The sequence below is a fragment of the Bidens hawaiensis genome, unplaced genomic scaffold (assembly GCF_021521415.1).
Source record: "Bidens hawaiensis isolate Kalapana, Puna unplaced genomic scaffold, B.hawaiensis_p1.1 tig00017496_1, whole genome shotgun sequence".
In the NCBI taxonomy this organism is placed as follows: Eukaryota; Viridiplantae; Streptophyta; class Magnoliopsida; order Asterales; family Asteraceae; genus Bidens; species Bidens hawaiensis.
This window is the reverse complement of record NW_027492651.1, coordinates 282,449-300,489: the sequence shown is the minus strand read 5'-3', so window position 1 is coordinate 300,489 and position 18,041 is coordinate 282,449. Positions and strand designations below refer to the sequence as shown.

At 36.7% G+C, this 18,041-nt stretch overlaps 1 protein-coding gene across 1 annotated transcript; it reads left to right on the top strand.

Moving 5' to 3' along the window:
- Positions 1–11,471: 11,471 nt before the first annotated feature.
- On the top strand, positions 11,472–18,041 carry LOC143554097 (SURP and G-patch domain-containing protein 1-like protein). Its single transcript, XM_077043952.1, has 10 exons — positions 11,472–11,514; positions 12,835–13,189; positions 14,068–14,188; positions 14,706–14,812; positions 15,716–15,832; positions 15,942–16,076; positions 16,975–17,109; positions 17,188–17,367; positions 17,447–17,625; positions 17,829–18,041. Exons 2-10 carry the CDS (start codon positions 12,862–12,864, stop codon positions 17,853–17,855), a joined length of 1,329 nt encoding a protein of 442 aa, XP_076900067.1. The 5' UTR covers positions 11,472–11,514; positions 12,835–12,861; the 3' UTR covers positions 17,856–18,041.

Below are 18,041 nucleotides of genomic sequence, written 5' to 3'. Positions count from 1 at the left end.
AGACGAGTGTTGATAATCCTAATCTCATATATGATTATAAAACGGTGTCTCCCTTTTGATTTCATATTTGTCAGATAAGTGCTACTAATTACCTGCTAGGTTCGTGGTATCTACCCCCTTTATTGTCTTAAATTAAATGGCTAATAGTTATTTGTTGAAATGCTCGTTACTCGAAATCTTATTTTAAATCACATATTAAATCAAATACAAAACCGACTTGAAATATAAAATATTCAGCTACATTTATAATAACTCTATAATTTAAAATTTTCTAACAACTTTGACATATAATTAATTAACTTTCTTAAACTACATAATGTCTACAAATGCAGCTATACGAGTTCGGGCAATCGGGTGCGTATCATATAATATCATTCACGTCCCAAACCCATAAAAATACTCAAAACTAATTTTGTAGGCAAATACATGTCTCGTTATTCGTCATGAGTGTTTCAAGCTTTCCTACTATATTCGAATTTGATTGACATCGCTAATTACAAGTTTACAACTGGTTACCTGTAGAGAGAAAACTATGCATAAATGTACTAATAGTTTATACGCTAAAACCACATGTATACAACATAAATATAATAAAATAGATATCAATCAATCAATCATACCCAGTAAAAATCTCATTAATAGCAAAGCGATTAGCATGGTCTGGGAGAAGGTGAGAAGTAGGCAAATCGTACTTCTATCCCAAAGAATAGAGAGGTTGCTTTCAGAGAGACCACCCGCTCGAAAACTATAGATATGTTATTTGTAAATTACACCTTAAGTTGTTCTTAACCTCATGAAGCTTAAAGTCCTGATTTCTTCGATTATATTGAATGCAAGGACATGTTTCTTGTTAAACACTGTGCCGTTTCAGGTTCGTCAGATACTCTAACACCTTGTAAGAAAGTTCGCTTGCACCAATTTCTTTGTTAAGTTGCTCCCTTTCACATACCTATGAAAATTCTATAGGACTCGATCAGAGAAAGCAAAGATAGGCAAAATCTTATACTGATAACTAATGCTAAGGCAATTATAAAGACTGCTTGACTTCATGTCACGGTTTTATGTCTATTTACAAATCCTAAGACAATTCTCTTATAAAATATAAGAAAAGTTTTTGCTAATTACCAAAATAATAAACTACTATGTTAATTACTAATAATTGCTTTTAATATTGAAAGGGTGAAATTGTGTGACACGACAGAACTCAGCACGAAATTCACATATTTTGACTTTAGGTTAAATGGTCCAATTCAGTTTCGAGAAACACTGGAAGGAAATACTCCATTATTTAGGAGAAAATACGGTTTATAATATAATGTAAAATAAATATAACAAAACTAAAATTAAAATCATAAAAAAAAAGTCAAAGAAAAAAAGCAAGAGTGGGTTTGTATTGTCAATTATGTTGTTGTTGGAGAGTCTCTCTCAATAACAATAGGTGGTCCCAACTAACATTGTCCAAAAGATTAACAGATGGAAGAGCTATGAAATCAACCCACGCCAACTCGCCAAGTAGCCAAGACCATGACAGCCACGCAGTTCCAACATTGGTCAACGCTAGTATAGTCTTTCAGTGTTGTTGGATATAATTTCAAACTTTTAAGTGACAAGCCAGTAAACTTAAGGGACTAATAATAACAAGTCAGTCATAGTTGGTTATGTTTACTGATTATAATATATTTCCTATTTGTTTTGTCATTATAATTGGTAATGTCTTGGCTAGCAAATTGTGTTGTTTACATAAACCGAGTCATTGTTAGACATTATAAAACACACATGATGCAACCGTGATAGGGTTAGAACCGTAGGGAAGAAGAAACTGATAATTTAGAAAAAGAGATTGTCAAATATGCTGATGATTCAATCAGCTGTTCATTCCAAATAAGTAGCCATGCAATCACATTATTCATCCTCCTACTAAGACATAATGAAAAATAACCCCAAATAATAGAAAAATGTCATAATGGTCCTTGACATATGCAAAACAAATAAAACAAACCCAATTAAATAAAAGACCAGTACGAAACGTATCAATACTTCCCGGTTAACCCACTTTTTGCCCTCAAGAAGTGAGCTCGGAAAAATCTGGAAAATGCAACTTTAAGTCGTCAAGAACTCCCACGTGGCATCTTGCGCCGCCTGACCTCGCCAATGTACCAGCACCTTCATAGCTGCCCTATTACCTCTCTTAACCAATTTACGATCCAATACGACTTGTGGTTCAAGTGTGAAACGGGCCTCCATCGGAAGGGGAATAACCTTAGTCGGAGGCCCCACCGCCTCCTTGAGCAACAAAACGTGAAAGACCGGATGTATATGTGCTTCCTCCGGCAAGTCTAACCTGTATGCAACCGACCCCACCCTTTACACGATTAAAAATGGCCCGAAATATTTAGGAGCGAGCTTGGAATGCTTGTGAACCCGCGGCGAGTTTTGCAAATACGGTTGAAGCTTAAGGTAAACCCATGTACCCGATTCAAAACTCCTTTCTGACCGGTGTTTATCCGCTTGTTGTTTCATACGGTTTTGAGCTTTTGACAATGATTGCTTCAACACCCTTACCGCCACTTCTCGATCTTGCATCATCTCATCCACATCTTTATCTACCACGTCCTTAGGGATATATGGAATGTGTAAGGGAAGACAATACCCGTAAAGAGCCTCAAATGGAGACCGCCCCAAGGACGAATGGAACGTGGTGTTATACCAACATTCCGCTAGCGTAACCCACTTGACCCACGTATGTGGCCTTTCCATCACCATACACCTCAAGTACCCCTCTAAACATCGGTTCACCACCTCCGTTTGGCCATCCGTTTGCGGATGGTAAGCCGTGGACAGTTTAGCTTCTACCCCTTGAAGGTGTAAGAACTCGGTCCAAAAGGAGCTCAAAAATGCCGGGTCTCAATCCGAGATGATCGAATTTGGACACCCATGCAACTTATATACGTTATTTAAAAAAACTTGGGCCACGTCCTTAGCCGAGAACGGGTGACCAAACGTCATAAAGTGTCCATATTTTGTGAGCCAATCCACCACCACAAAGATGGTGTCCTTACCCTTAACCTTCGGTAACCCGCCAATAAAATCCATTGATATGTCGGTAAAAATCATGTCCGGAATCGGTAACGGTTGTAGTAGCCCGGGCGAGGCTACATTCTCGTGCTTGGCTCGCATGCATACATCACATCCCCTTATTGCCCATCGCACCACCTTTGTAATTCCCTTCCAAAAAAATAAACCTTTAACCCATTGAATCGTAGCTCGAACACCTGAATGCCCCCCAATAGGCGACTCATGGCAAAGTTTCACAATCTCTTCCCGTAAGGCCATGTCATTACCCATCACCATACGATTTTCCTTGGATAACCATTTTCCATTCCAAGTAAACTTGGGTAAACCCCCTACTGTTTCAATTTTCTTTATAATTTGTTGCACATCTATATCAACCTTTTGACTATCTGTGATTCTTTGTAAGAGTAGAAGTTCAATTTTTGACACCGCCGTTACGAAAAGGGTCACCCCTTCTACTCGAAATAGGGCATCCGCTGCTACGTTCTCTCTTCCCTTTTTGTATTCAATACCGTAATCATACCCCATCAGTTTTGCTAGCCACTTATGTTGCAAAGGAGTGGTCACCTTCGGAGTTAGAAGGTGCTTGAGGCTTCTCTGATCGGTGCGAATAAGAAAGGGGCCCGTGATGAGGTAGTAGTGCCATTGCTTAACCGCCATCATAATTGCCAATAATTCTTTTTCATAGACTGAGAGGGTATTCCGTCTTGGCGATAAAGCTCGGCTCAAAAAAGATACTGGGTGACGATCTTGCATCAGAACCGCCCCCACTCCCCCTGCCGATGCATCGGTCTCGATAACAAACTGTTTCGTGGGGTCCGGTAATGCTAAGACTGGGGCTGAAGACAGCGCTCCCTTGAGTCTTTCAAACGCATGTTGGGCCTCAGGCCCCCACTTAAACGCATCTTTTTTCAACAGACTCGTGAGTGGTTTAGAGATCATTCCGAACGATCAAATAAACCACCGGTAATAACCTGCTAATCCCAAAAATCCCCGAAGTTGTTTAATCATTTTTGGAACCGGCCATTGTTGCACAGCTTCGATCTTTGCCGGGTCCGTCATTACCCCTTCTTTTGATATGATATGTCCCAAATATTCCACCGCCCGACCCCCAAACACGCACTTTGACTCTTTGGCAAACAACTTGTTTTCTTGCATTATGGAAAGAACTCGTTCCAGGTGTCGAATATGATCTTCTCTAGTTCGGCTATAAATGAGTATGTCATCGAAAAACACTAACACTCCTTTTCTAAGAAAGGGTCTGAAAGTATGGTTCATGAGAGCCTGAAATGTTGCCGGCGCGTTAGTGAGTCCAAATGGCATGACAAGGAATTCATAGTGACCCTCGTGAGTTTGAAACACCGTTTTATGAACATCTTCTTGTGCCATTCGGACCTGGTGGTAACCAGACCTTAAATCCAGTTTAGAGAAAAAAGATGCACCGCTCAATTCATCCAACAGTTCTTCGATCAACGGAATCGGAAACTTATCCTTTACTGTCGCTTCATTAAGTTGGCGGTAGTCCATACACATTCGCCACTAACCGTCTTTTTTCTTTACCAACACAACCGGGGCTGCAAACTAACTTTGACTGTTGCGAATTACCCCCGAATCTAACAACTCTCGGGTGGTTTTCTCTATCACGTCCTTTTGAACGACTGGGTATCGATAGGGTCGTTGACTAATAGGTTGTGCTCCCTCTTTCAATACGATTTTATGATCAAAAGCCCGCACCGGAGGCAGACCCGTTGGTACTTGGAAGACCCTCAAAAATCGTGAAATTAATGACTTCCATGGTAGGGAATTGTGTGGTTCATCCGGGACGTCAACTACCTTCAACTGATAATTCTTTTTGGGCTCCCCACTTGTCGATTGCAAGCTAAATAATTGTAGGTTCCCACCTTTGGAATGCTTGTTTAACAACTCGTCCATTTTCTCAACTGAGCATACTGAAAATATGTTGTTCTGTAGTCCCTTTAGTTCTTATTGTTTGCCCTCTACTTAAAATTTCATGGCCATTTTTTGAAAGTTCCACAGATTGTCATTCAAGGGTAAAAGCCATTGCACCCCCAATATCATATCATAATTGTCAAGCTGTAATAAAAGTACCTCGGTCGTGAACCAATTTCCCTACATATTCCACTGGAAATCGTCACATACCCGATTACACGTGAGACGTTTACCGTCGGCTACACCCACGTTAAGTGGTGCGATTTCTCGAACATCACATTGTAACTTTTTTGCTAGCCTATCTTTAAGGAAATTGTGAGTTGAACCCGAATCGATAAGTATGTGAAGCTGACGATTGCCCATAGACCCCTGTACCCGCATGGTTGAGTAAAAGGGTATACCCGTCAATGCATGAATCGAGATCTGTGGATCCTTCTCCTCCTCTTCCTCGGTTACGGATTCATCTGACCCCTCCCCATCATCTTCCTAGGCTTCAATTATGTATAATTGTTTATGCGGGCGAGCACATGTGTGGCCGGAAACAAACTTTTCCGTGCACCAAAAACACTCATCTTTCGCTCGTTTTTGTTCCAACTCCTTACTAGTAAGACGGCGGGTTCCGCCCACCGGCTTGGTGGTTGTAGCCATAGTTCGGTTGGGGGTGGGTAAGAGTGGTAATTTTGTAGCATTAGTAAGAGGTGTGACTCTTGAGTTTGTATTAACCCTTGAACCTCCCATATCTCCCTTTACTGATTTTAGTTTACCCTCTAAACTATCATTGTTCAAGGCTTGGGTCTTCGCTAACCCATAGGCTTCATGTAAAGTATGCGGTCTAAACATCTTGACCGGCCCCCGAATATCCGGTTTGAGGGCTTTAAGATATAGGCTAATAGCTTGGGTTTCGCATAGTGTTACCTTGTTCAATAATGAATCGAAAGCAGTGTTGAGCCCCTGTAGTGAACCCATCTGAGTAAGCGAGGCTATCTCTTCCCAAGGGTCTTCAAACATAGCATTCGAGAAACGGGTCGTAATAGCTCGTACATATTCTTCCCACGAGATTTCAGATATTTTAGCCCCACGTATGCGCATGAAGGCCCTGTGCCATTGAATCGCATCCCCTTCAAAATGAACAACGGCGTGTCTGAGCTTTATCGTATCGGGAGTCTCATCAACCGGGAAAAAGTGTTCACAACGATGAACCCACGACTCCACGTCTTCACCCGAAAACTTGGGAAATTCAATCTTTCCGACCCGTATCGGCCGGTTACCCCCAGAGTTAGCATCGCCAAACGAGAACGCTGAACCCGAGCTAAGCGCACCGTCGTTGTCTTGGCCTGATTTACCCCGCACCGCCTTCAAGATCTCCTCTTGTTGTTTGCTTGATTGTTCTTGTTGCTTAATCAGGGCTGATAGCGCTGCTTGAATCTCAGTGATTGCCTTGTCGTGATTCCTGAGGGTGTTGTCCACCTCTTGGTTGCGAGTGTTCGTCTTGGTAACGATGATAATTCCGACCGGAGATCGGAACGGCTCTGATACCCTTGATAGGGTTAGAACCGTAGGGAAGAAGAAACTGATAATTTAGGAAAAGAGATTGTCAAATATGCTAATGATTCGATCAGCTGTTCATTCCAAATAAGTAGCCATGCAATTACATTATTCATCCTCCTACTAAGACATAATGAAAAATAACCCCAAATAATAGAAAAAAGCCATAATGGTCCTTGATATATGCAAAACAAATAAAACAGACCCAATTAAATAAAACACCAGTACGAAACGTATCAAACCGAGTGATGGTTCATTAAAAGAACATGAGATGCAACCGAGTTAGGGTTCATCAAAAGAACACGAGATGCAACAGAGTTAGGGTTCATCAAGAGCCAAACCTAGTTAGAGTTTGGGAGATTGTATTTAGTTTTTTGAAATATATTTTCTAATTAATATAAACGATAGTTATTCGTTTAGTTCGTGTTTCATTATCAATCGGGACGTGATTTGGTATCAGAGCCAAGTTCTAGATATCGATAGTCGAGTTAACTGATTGCCGGTGAGCGGTAGCTTGAGGAGGAGACCAAAGACGCAAGACATCAAAGACTTGATAGGGTTTGGTCAAGTTGTGATCCAATAATCGAGGCGAGGGTCGGCGATCGACATGTTGAGATTTGGTGACCGGAGAAACTTTTAGGTGTTTTGTAGATCAAAACCGTGATCGAAGGGGGGGACATCATAAGTCAATCAAAGACGTGATCGACAAAAAACGTAAAATTGTTCGATTGAAGTCGTGATTGAAGGAGCGAAGTAAAGAAGAGCTGATGTAACACAAAGTGTACATCTTATTGCATCAAATTACCTTCATATTTATCCCGAACTTCATGCAAATTCATTGTTTTAGGTACTTATTTGAGTTATTTGTGAATTTGCAGGTCCGGGCGCCCGCCCGACAAAGAAAACATGTAAAGGGGGCGTTTCGGGGACAAAATAAGCATTCTGCCAGACCTGCATGACCATGCTGGCCAGTGCACTTGCCAGTGCCGACCCCGCACGACCATGCTTGCCAGTGCCGGAGCCAGTGCCGCAAGAATTCAAAAGTGCACGACCATGCATGGTCGTGCGGATGCCCGTGCATGACCTGCACGGCCGTGCGGGCCCGTGCCGATGACTGTGCCAGAACAGAGAAATCTGACTTTTTGGTCAGATTAAAGCCAATGGTTGACTTTCCACAAATAGGCACGGTCGTGCAAGCCCGTGCAAGTGCCCATGCCAGACGTCCAGACAGCATATATACACATCCATTATCCTCATTTTTGTGTGTGGAGTCTTGGGGATTTTCTCTCAATCAAGTGCAACAATTTTAGGGGATTCTTGGAGGCTTCCACCAACATAATATTCATCATTCCATCCTTCAATCCTTTCTTGATTTTGGTTTGCATTTCTATGTTTAAGAGCATGTTTTGTAAGCTTATTTTTAGATTGATTGTAGTTGTATTAAGCCTTATGGGCTAAGACCTTTACTATCTAGACATTGTTGAAGCTTTTACTATTGTGATTTTTATCTATGTATGGTTATGGTAATTTGGTTTTCTTTCAAGAAAATGTTGAAGTTATGAGTTGATATTGATGGTGTTCATGCTTGTTAGAATTGCATACCTTGTTAGTCTTACAAATGTTTAGGCATTCATGTTGGAAAACTATGTTCTAGATGTTTGTTTGTAAACTTTGAATGTTCATGTTTTCTTTGTTTACATTGCTAAGTTAGGAATGACTAGTAAAGATTAGTTTGGTTATAATATTATTGATGAGCATGAAACCCTACACTTGATATTGGAAAATTGATGAGTGTTGTTATGATTCTTGACTTGGTGATGATTTGCTAGTTAAAGTTTCATAAGTTGATGTTTAATTCATGAGTTTAGCTAATTTAGTGTAATCTTAGGTGGTTAGAATGTTGTTCATGCTAGCTTTCCTTTGATTATGAGACTTTGTTGTTTTGACAAACAAGTTAGTCTATGTTTAATTATTGATTGGAAGCCCATCATGATGATTATTTGTTAGTATTAGGTTGCTTGATTGTAATTTAGTATTTATGTTTTGATTCATGATGTTTACCATATCATTACTATTTTATCACATTAGTAGAGTGGATGCGTGTCTAGGTAGTCTTGTTGGATTGATTGTTTCTTGTATTTTTACTTGCTTTGTTTTCATTGTATGCTAGTTTAGTTAGTTAAAAACTCAAATTAAGATTTCTTTGTTCGGTTAGTCATTTACAAAGATTTAGTACTAGAAAATTACCGTATCCATGGATTGACACTCGGTTCTTGCCGACATTTTATTACAAACGATAGGTACACTTGCCTTTCGTGTGTGGTTTAGTTGTAGGTGAAAACCTATTTTTAAAACCCAATTTGTGTGGAACTTTTATCCAAATTTATATATATTCACACACGTCAAGAGCCGATCGAGTTTGGGGTTGGTCGGAATCGTTTGCAATTTACATAAAAAAATAAATCGAAGTTGATTTCGTTTTATTTTGGTTCATAAATGGGTTTGAAGGTGATATTTTTCCTCTTTATTCCAATTAAACAAAACAAGGAAAAAAAGGTCTTGAAAGTGTTTTCTTTTTAAGTTTTAACCCATTTATACGTGGTTTGTGTTCCATGTTTTGCAATTGAACAAGAAAGATAAGGAGTTCTATTTTGATTGGTTGTGGACTTGTGGGGTTAGAAAAAGAAGTCAAAGGCATACCGCTGACGAAAAGAAAAAAAAAACAAGTTATTATTATTTTTTTTTTACTTTATTGGTTAAACAAGTAGGTTTGGCCGCAATGAGTGATAGTTTATTTTGGGTTGAACAATTGTTTAATTCAAAGTTTGTTTTCATTCGGGTTGAAGGAGTTATGTTTTGATCAAGGTTTTGATTTGTTGGATCAAATCAGTTGCCCACTAAGAAAATAAAAGAAGATTGATGTTCACTCGAGTAGATGACCGAAATCGCAATCAAAGGAGTAGATATGCGAATTCATACGGGCGAGGAGATAGTCGAGGACAAGGCCACAAAAGTAGTCGAGTTTGGGAGAGCCGAAAGAACACATCTATGGATCAAGAGAGTTTCTGGAGGAGGACCAAGGTGATGAAAACCAAGATGACGATGATGATCCAGATGGTTATGAAAGCCGAGATGGTCAGGATCGTGGGCCAAATCACATAGGTCAAAGAATACAAGTTTGGAGACAAAAGATCCGCCCATTGCGAGTCAGAAATTAGGGGGCTGATTATTGGACGTAATTTTGACTCTAACTTCACAAGTTGGTGAGCTTGATGGACCAATAATGACAAGTGTCATAGTTGGTTATGTTTCCTAATTACAATATGTTTCATATTGTTTGTAATTATAATTGGTAATGGACTTGGCTAACAATTTAAGTTAATCTATATAAACCGAGTCATGATTAGAGAACACACACAATGTAGCCGAGTTAGGGTTTGAGAGATTGTAATTAGTTTTTTGATATACATTTTCTGATTAATATAAACGAGACTTATGTGTTTTGTTCGTGTTTCATTATCGATCGAGACTTGAAGCGTTTGAACAAAGTTAAATACAGTCTTACAACGGGCTTCGACATGGATCAATGGTGATCCGTCGTTACTTCGTTAGTCAACCTTCAGCCTGAGTTGGTATAACACCCTACGCATTTTGCTTTTAACAATTTTGGCAAATTTGATAGATGTAGTTGTTTGTTAACATTGCACCTCTTCATAAAATGTTACATTACACCTCTTGCAACTATAGAATTGTAAATAGAGGTTCAAAAGTTTCATTCTCACACATTTATTCTTGCTCTCATTAACATGACAATGAAAACTTTATTAATATTAATGTGAGAGTTTTGCTAAAATACCCGTAACTTTCTTTAGTATGTAAGCTAATTGCTAATAATTTGGTATTCACAAAATTTTAATTAATATTTTTGTAATATAAAGAGGCATTAACTTTGGAATTTTGATATTGGAATTCTAAAATATTATTAAAGAGCTTCTAGTCTAGCAGTATTATTGGGAGTAAAAATGGTAACCCTTCTTTCTTCTTATGAGATTGAGGATTAAGCCTTCTTTCTTCTTATGAGATTGAGGATTAAGTCTTATAGCAGGCATTGTTGTAGATTTAGGAGGATTATTAATAGGTGTTCTAAAAAAGAAAAAAATATAACCAAAATACTAACTTGTCCCTATAACAATGCGTTAGAAATCATTTATATTGTGTCGGGTAAGCACGTCCATCATAATACGTGTCTTCACTACTTAAACTTTACATATATTTCACATTCTTCGGTTGTTGCATTCTCCTTTTCTTGCAATCTATAATTTCAGCTTTCAAACACAACTTATTTAAATGTTGTAATAAATCTTAAGGATGTGAACCAAATCTTTAGCAACCATTTGGGTTGGCTTTCATTTCACAATAAAAATGGGAATACTACTAGTATACACTTTAAATAATTCATATATTAATATATTATATCATATTATATTAAGTGTATCCTTCCTATACGACTTGTTTATCAATTTTACAAAAAAGTTGGAACACAACTCGTATATATATAAGACGATTCGTATTCTTCTTTATACAAGCTAATATGACATGTATCACATTACATACGACGACACGTATGACATCTTAAAAAGTTAAATAATTGATTTCAGTATACTGAGCATACGAATCGTATGTGAATGGTATGTGATCAAACCTGGATGAAAGACCTAACAGTGTGTAAGTAAATTTTAGCTTTCAAACCCGTGAAAACCAACCGTGATCGCATTTATGAGAAGTAAGGGGTCCTTTATAGGTTTCCACAAAATATAAAGGGTAGTTGTTGATGTTATTATTATTATTAAGTGATTAAAAGGAATAATAAAAAAGAAATTAGAAAAGGCATCGCAGTCGCACCCAAATCATGCGATTCTCCATCTCTCGATCTTAATCCTCCCCTCGGTGATTCGTCCAGAGGTATGTATGTATATATGTATATTTGATGATTCATAATTCGTATATATGTATGTATTGTGTTTAATTCGTCGGTTTCGATTTAGGGTTTGTTTAAACTTATGTGTTATTTGATTGGTTCCTGCATCGATTGGTTGAATTTGTTGTGTATTGAGATTTTGATTGATTGATGTTAAATTAGACGACTATGGAGGCTTAAATGCTATTGAAAACTAAATCACTTTATTAAGGGCCTTTGGTGAATTGAAGTGTGCATCAATGAATTATAATGTTGTTATCAAAAGTACAGGCTTCAAGATAATTGGATCGGAGAAATTCATGTTCACGATTGGATGGAGTGTTTTATTCTATGCTCATCTAACAACTAGTAATCGTGTACTTTATTTAGTCGGATTCTTAAACATTTGGATGCTTAACAGTCTCACACGCATATTGGTTGTTAAACGGAGCCTTGAATAAGCATTTCATCTCCGTTCTTAAACATGAAGTTCTATGGTCCAATCATCTGATGCGATTAACAAACATATAACTACTGTAAACCAAAGAAAAGAAAAACTGCATCACATGAATTCACCTAAGCCCCTTCATAAACTGATTTTCACTATGTCATTTACATACTTTTCATAACCTCAAGCCTTTGTATTCCTCTTATTTGGTTCTGGCAATGATAAAATATTTGAGTTAAGTTATTTCGATTATTATAATATCTATATATAAATAATGGCATTCAGAAAGCGGTCGGTTATGGTTAATCAGTTCACATGTTTATTCGGGTCGGTTAACCGTGAACTGGAATTGGTCGTGAAAAATGTTTTGATCTGACTAAAAAGCCCAAAACAATGTAATGGGCCTCAAAAGTTTAGGCTTGAAACTTTTTAACCACTTAATAAATTGTTATTAGACATTTGGGCTTGAATAACTTGAGTTTTGTCATTTGACATTTTTATATATTGCATAGCATTCAAGAAATAGTTATATAAAGATAGTGTGTCGGGTCGGTTAACCGTGTTGTCACTAAATCGTGGGTCGGTTCGGTTTTGTCGGCTATGGAAATATGAATCACCGAAAACAACCCGCTAATTTCGGTTTCCAAAGAAAGTATTCAAAACCGTCCCATCAGAAATTAGTTACGTTTGGTTAACTCGTTATGGGTCGGTTATTTGGTTTTTTGCACACCCTAAACCTAACAACCAACACAATTAGGATGCATTGCCACTCACATTGTTTATCATTATAGTTTATGCAATGCAAGTTTTAAAATTTACCATATATATTTATATACAACTTGTCAGCTTACGTGTCAATCAGTGGTTACTATAAACAGAAACGCGTCCAATGGAGAAAAAAACAGCTTCTAGTTTATTTGTTAATGATGGCTCGTTTATGGAGCGGTTTAAACAACTTCAACAAGAACAGGAATCTAAATCAGAGCCAACTTTATCAGGGCCCACAAAATCTAAGCCTGATATAAGTAATAGTGGCTCTAAAGGTATCAACAAAAGTTCAACAGGCAAGCTTGCGTTCAGCCTGAAACAGAAGTCAAAACTTGTGGCGCCAGCTGTCAAGCTAAGTGAAGATGAGGATGAAGATGAAAATGGACCAATAAAGAGGCAAAAGGTGGACCGGTTTGATGTTTCAGAACAGCCACTAAAACAAGTTGTTGGTAATTGCAGATTTTGTTATGCTATTATTTTCTCATCGACTATTTTGCAACGTATACGTAAATGTTGTGGAAGTGATTTTTTTTTTGTTAGAGCATCACCAACGGTGTGTTTTTGCTCATTTTAGTGGCCTAGGTAGCGCGGTTTACCACTTTTCACCATTGTGGTTAATTGTTTTGTGAGGTGTTAGAGGCCTCTTGATTTTGGCTAAGAACTTGAATAACCGCATGCTGGTGGGGTGGGCCGATGGCAGGTGGGGGAGATTGTGATAATTGTATAATAAGTATGTATGTATGTATATGTGTGTGTATTATAAATGAAGAATTTTATTTTTAAATTTATAGACTTTATAGTATAATAAATTAAAGATTTATTAAATTTTATGCTTTAAAACTTGATAATCTATTTTTTATACTATAGTTTATAACTTTTAAAATTTTAAAATTTCCTCCAAACGGCTACATTTTCATGTTTCAGAAGTTTATGAATTTTTAAGTATTAGTAAAGATTTGTTAATTATAAATTTAAAATTCAATAATCTATAATTTTTTACAGTAGTTTATTACTTTTAATTACTTTTTTATATATTTAACTAAAATAAAAAAAAAGATTGGTAATTATTAAAAGTAAGCGTAAAAGGTGGTGATGATGCGGCAATGTTTTTGGGGCGTTTTGAAAAAAAAATAATGTTTTGCTGATGTGATGGCTGACTAGTCACTGTTAAGGGTTTGTTATTGTGGATGGTGGTTGGTTAAAATGGTGTGAAGAGGACAAAACATTTTTGAATTACTTTTGTCTGATGAATGCAGCTAAGAATGGAAAGAGATGTTGAGCTAATACATAATGCTCTTGATTTAACCGGTTCTTAAGTGAAATGCAGCAGTACCAAGTGACCCCATTGTAAAGAAGGCTGCAGACAATTTAGCAACTTTTGTCGCAAAAAATGGAAGGCAGATTGAGCATATCACACGTCAAAAGAACCCAGGAGATACACCTTTCAAGTATGTTTGTAAGAGTTATTATAATTGGATCTTTCTGTATGTGCAGTCATGGTTATCAAAGGCGCAAGTGAGGGCCTAACAATAAAAACCACACTTAAATTAGAAGTTAAAATATATGATGTATTAGAAAATTATTACTATTCTTCATAAAAAATATTCAAAAGCTATTATATAACATTTAATATCATCTAATTAGTACCAAAGGTTCTAAAAGAGTCAGGATTCTAATGTAATTCCAAAAATAAATAACAAAATGTTCAAAGTGAAGTACCAAAAGGTCAAATACCATAAAGTTTAAATCATGAAAACCAAAAGTTCTATACCAATATTTTCAAAACATGAAAACCAAAAGTTCAAAAAGTAATAAATAGGAAAGGTTCAAATGATTGTTCTTTATCTGTCATCAATATCGAAAGAGGTGTTGTCAACTTCAAGAAGCGGCGTAGGAACTAGAAGTGCGTATATTGGGCCTCGCCATATAAAATATGCTAACATTGTTTTCTTGACTTGTTAACAGCTTCCTGTTTGATGAAAGCTGTGCTGATTACAAATATTATGAATATCGGCTTGCTGAGGAAGAAAAGATTCTGGGAAAATCTGTGGACTCCCAAATAGCAAATACTGGTTTGTGCAATTGGCCTAACTATTACTTTATTTTGTTGCATTTTGTTATTCGGTTTTGGGTTTTATTCATTGGTAACATAAAACTGAACCAAGTAAGATAAGTGTGTAACCGAACCGAATTCTTATTCACTTCGGTTTCGTTTAGTAACTGAATAAACCAATTTCAACCGAATTGATTTATTAGCTAAAAATAATTTACTTCTTTAATTTATATCATAATCCACTAGTAATATATAAAGACAAGTTAATTTGGTTTAATCTTTTTTACTAACTAGTTTATTTAATTATAATTACTATATTAAGGTAAAGTTAATTTGGTATAATTTTTTATTAACTACTATTGTTAGTTATTATATAAAGATGAAGTATATTTTTTGCATTAACTAACTAGTTTAATTAATTTATAGTGTTGTACAAAGATTAATTATGTCAGTATAAAAAATCTGGAGTTCGGCTTTTGAAACATACCGTTAAGAAAATAAGCCTGTGAAATATTGGCTATATCATATATGACATTTTCATAAAAGAAAGCATAAGGGATTTATGGGAATTCAGAATTTGCATAACCAAAAACTGAACCAAAAATGGGTTATTTAGTTTCAAACCGAACAGAATAAAAATGGTTTCGGTTTGGTTTATTGGGTTTCAAATTGAAAAATGAACACCCCTACTGAAAACAGGACATGTCATAGGCCATAGAATTTGGTCTAATTGTTATTTGTTTAAACTTTGTATGATTGGACCTTGTATGTACTTATGTACTTTTAAAGTGTATATACTTTATATCATTTGCTCATTGAGTGATTTTGCTTTCATTGTAGCTCGCTCTTAATATTTTTACAAACTTTATATACAAGTATTAAATGTTTACAAATAATATGACCTTTGTAAATATTGCAACAGTTGGTTCCAAGGCTGCTGCAACCAATGGCTCTCAAAGGTCACATCAGCAACATCCAAATTACCAGACCCCTGCTTCAGCGTTATTTGATGCTACTGAAAGTGCACAATCTGATCATGGTAATTGACTTGTTTCCTTTTGTTAATTTCTTGCCTTGAAATTTCAGATTTTTTAATAAGATGTATGAATTAATTAATCTACGGTTGCAATGAAAATGTCTAAATGTAGGTGAAGCAACTGCCCCGTCAGCATCAGACCCGATAGCTATGATGGAATTTTATATGAAAAAGGCTGCACAAGAAGAAAAGAAAAGACGGCCTAAACACTCTAAAGATGAGATGCCACCTCCTGCTTCTCTCCAAGGTAATTTTTATGGTTTTTATTTTCCAATTTTCATAATAATGGAAATACATATATAGTTATATAATTGCACGAGTACAGGTGATGGTAAAAGGGGTCATCATATGGGTGATTATATACCTCTAGAAGAGCTTGACAAATTCATGGCCAGCTGTAATGATGCCGCTGCACAGAAAGCCGCCAAGGAGGCGGCACAAAGGGCGAGTATAAAAAATCTGGAGTTCGGCTTTTGAAACATACCGTTAAGAAAATAAGCCTGTGAAATATTGGCTATATCATATATGACATTTTCATAAAAGAAAGCATAAGGGATTTATGGGAATTCAGAATTTGCATAACCAAAAACTGAACCAAAAATGGGTTATTTAGTTTCAAACCGAACAGAATAAAAATGGTTTCGGTTTGGTTTATTGGGTTTCAAATTGAAAAATGAACACCCCTACTGAAAACAGGACATGTCATAGGCCATAGAATTTGGTCTAATTGTTATTTGTTTAAACTTTGTATGATTGGACCTTGTATGTACTTATGTACTTTTAAAGTGTATATACTTTATATCATTTGCTCATTGAGTGATTTTGCTTTCATTGTAGCTCGCTCTTAATATTTTCACAAACTTTATATACAAGTATTAAATGTTTACAAATAATATGACCTTTGTAAATATTGCAACAGTTGGTTCCAAGGCTGCTGCAACCAATGGCTCTCAAAGGTCACATCAGCAACATCCAAATTACCAGACCCCTGCTTCAGCGTTATTTGATGCTACTGAAAGTGCACAATCTGATCATGGTAATTGACTTGTTTCCTTTTGTTAATTTCTTGCCTTGAAATTTCAGATTTTTTAATAAGATGTATGAATTAATTAATCTACGGTTGCAATGAAAATGTCTAAATGTAGGTGAAGCAACTGCCCCGTCAGCATCAGACCCGATAGCTATGATGGAATTTTATATGAAAAAGGCTGCACAAGAAGAAAAGAAAAGACGGCCTAAACACTCTAAAGATGAGATGCCACCTCCTGCTTCTCTCCAAGGTAATTTTTATGGTTTTTATTTTCCAATTTTCATAATAATGGAAATACATATATAGTTATATAATTGCACGAGTACAGGTGATGGTAAAAGGGGTCATCATATGGGTGATTATATACCTCTAGAAGAGCTTGACAAATTCATGGCCAGCTGTAATGATGCCGCTGCACAGAAAGCCGCCAAGGAGGCGGCACAAAGGGCGAGAATTCAGGCTGACAATGTTGGTCATAAACTTTTATCCAAAATGGGTTGGAAAGAAGGTAATGTTAATAGCATTTCGTTATCATATTTAGTGCATAAATTGTTAATAATAACCTTGACCCGTGTTTATAAATGCAGGTGAAGGGCTTGGGAGCTCTAGAAGTGGGATAGCTGATCCGATAATGGCGGGTAATGTGAAGAAGGATAATTTGGGTGTCGGTGCATCTCAACCGGGTGAGGTAACACCCGATGATGATATCTATGAGCAGTATAAGAAGCGTATGATGCTTGGTTACAAGCACAGACCAAATCCACTGGTTAGAATACATCCCTTTTTCTCTTGTTTGATTGTTGGATACAGCAAATGCACCGCCATGCTTGGCTTTCCATTGCAAACTAACTATTGGTTCTACATAAATAACCTTTAAAATTACATATGTATTATCGATAATTCTTGAGTGCATTAGATGGTTTCATGATCATGTTTACTAATTAAATGAGATATCTAATATTTTTGCAGGGTAATCCTCGGAAAGCCTATTACTGAGCAATACGAAGCGGAAGGGCTTAAGCAGTTATCAAGAAGTTGTTCTGAAAGAGAAAGTAGTTTGTTTACATGTTTTAAATAATTTGTACCTTGTGACAAAATGGGAATTGATGTTTATTGCTTTTGACCATGTATTTTGTTGGTTTTGTTTTTATGGATTAAGGTTGAAGTCTTCTTTCACTTTCT

Bases quoted from the DNA above. Each gene is read 5' to 3' on its own strand.
- LOC143554097 (XM_077043952.1), top strand. From the start codon at position 12,862: ATGGAGAAAAAAACAGCTTCTAGTTTATTTGTTAATGATGGCTCGTTT. The intron at 15,833-15,941 runs GTAATTGACTTG...GTCTAAATGTAG, and splicing joins AAGTGCACAATCTGATCATG to GTGAAGCAACTGCCCCGTCA. The intron at 17,110-17,187 runs GTAATTTTTATG...GCACGAGTACAG, and splicing joins ACCTCCTGCTTCTCTCCAAG to GTGATGGTAAAAGGGGTCAT.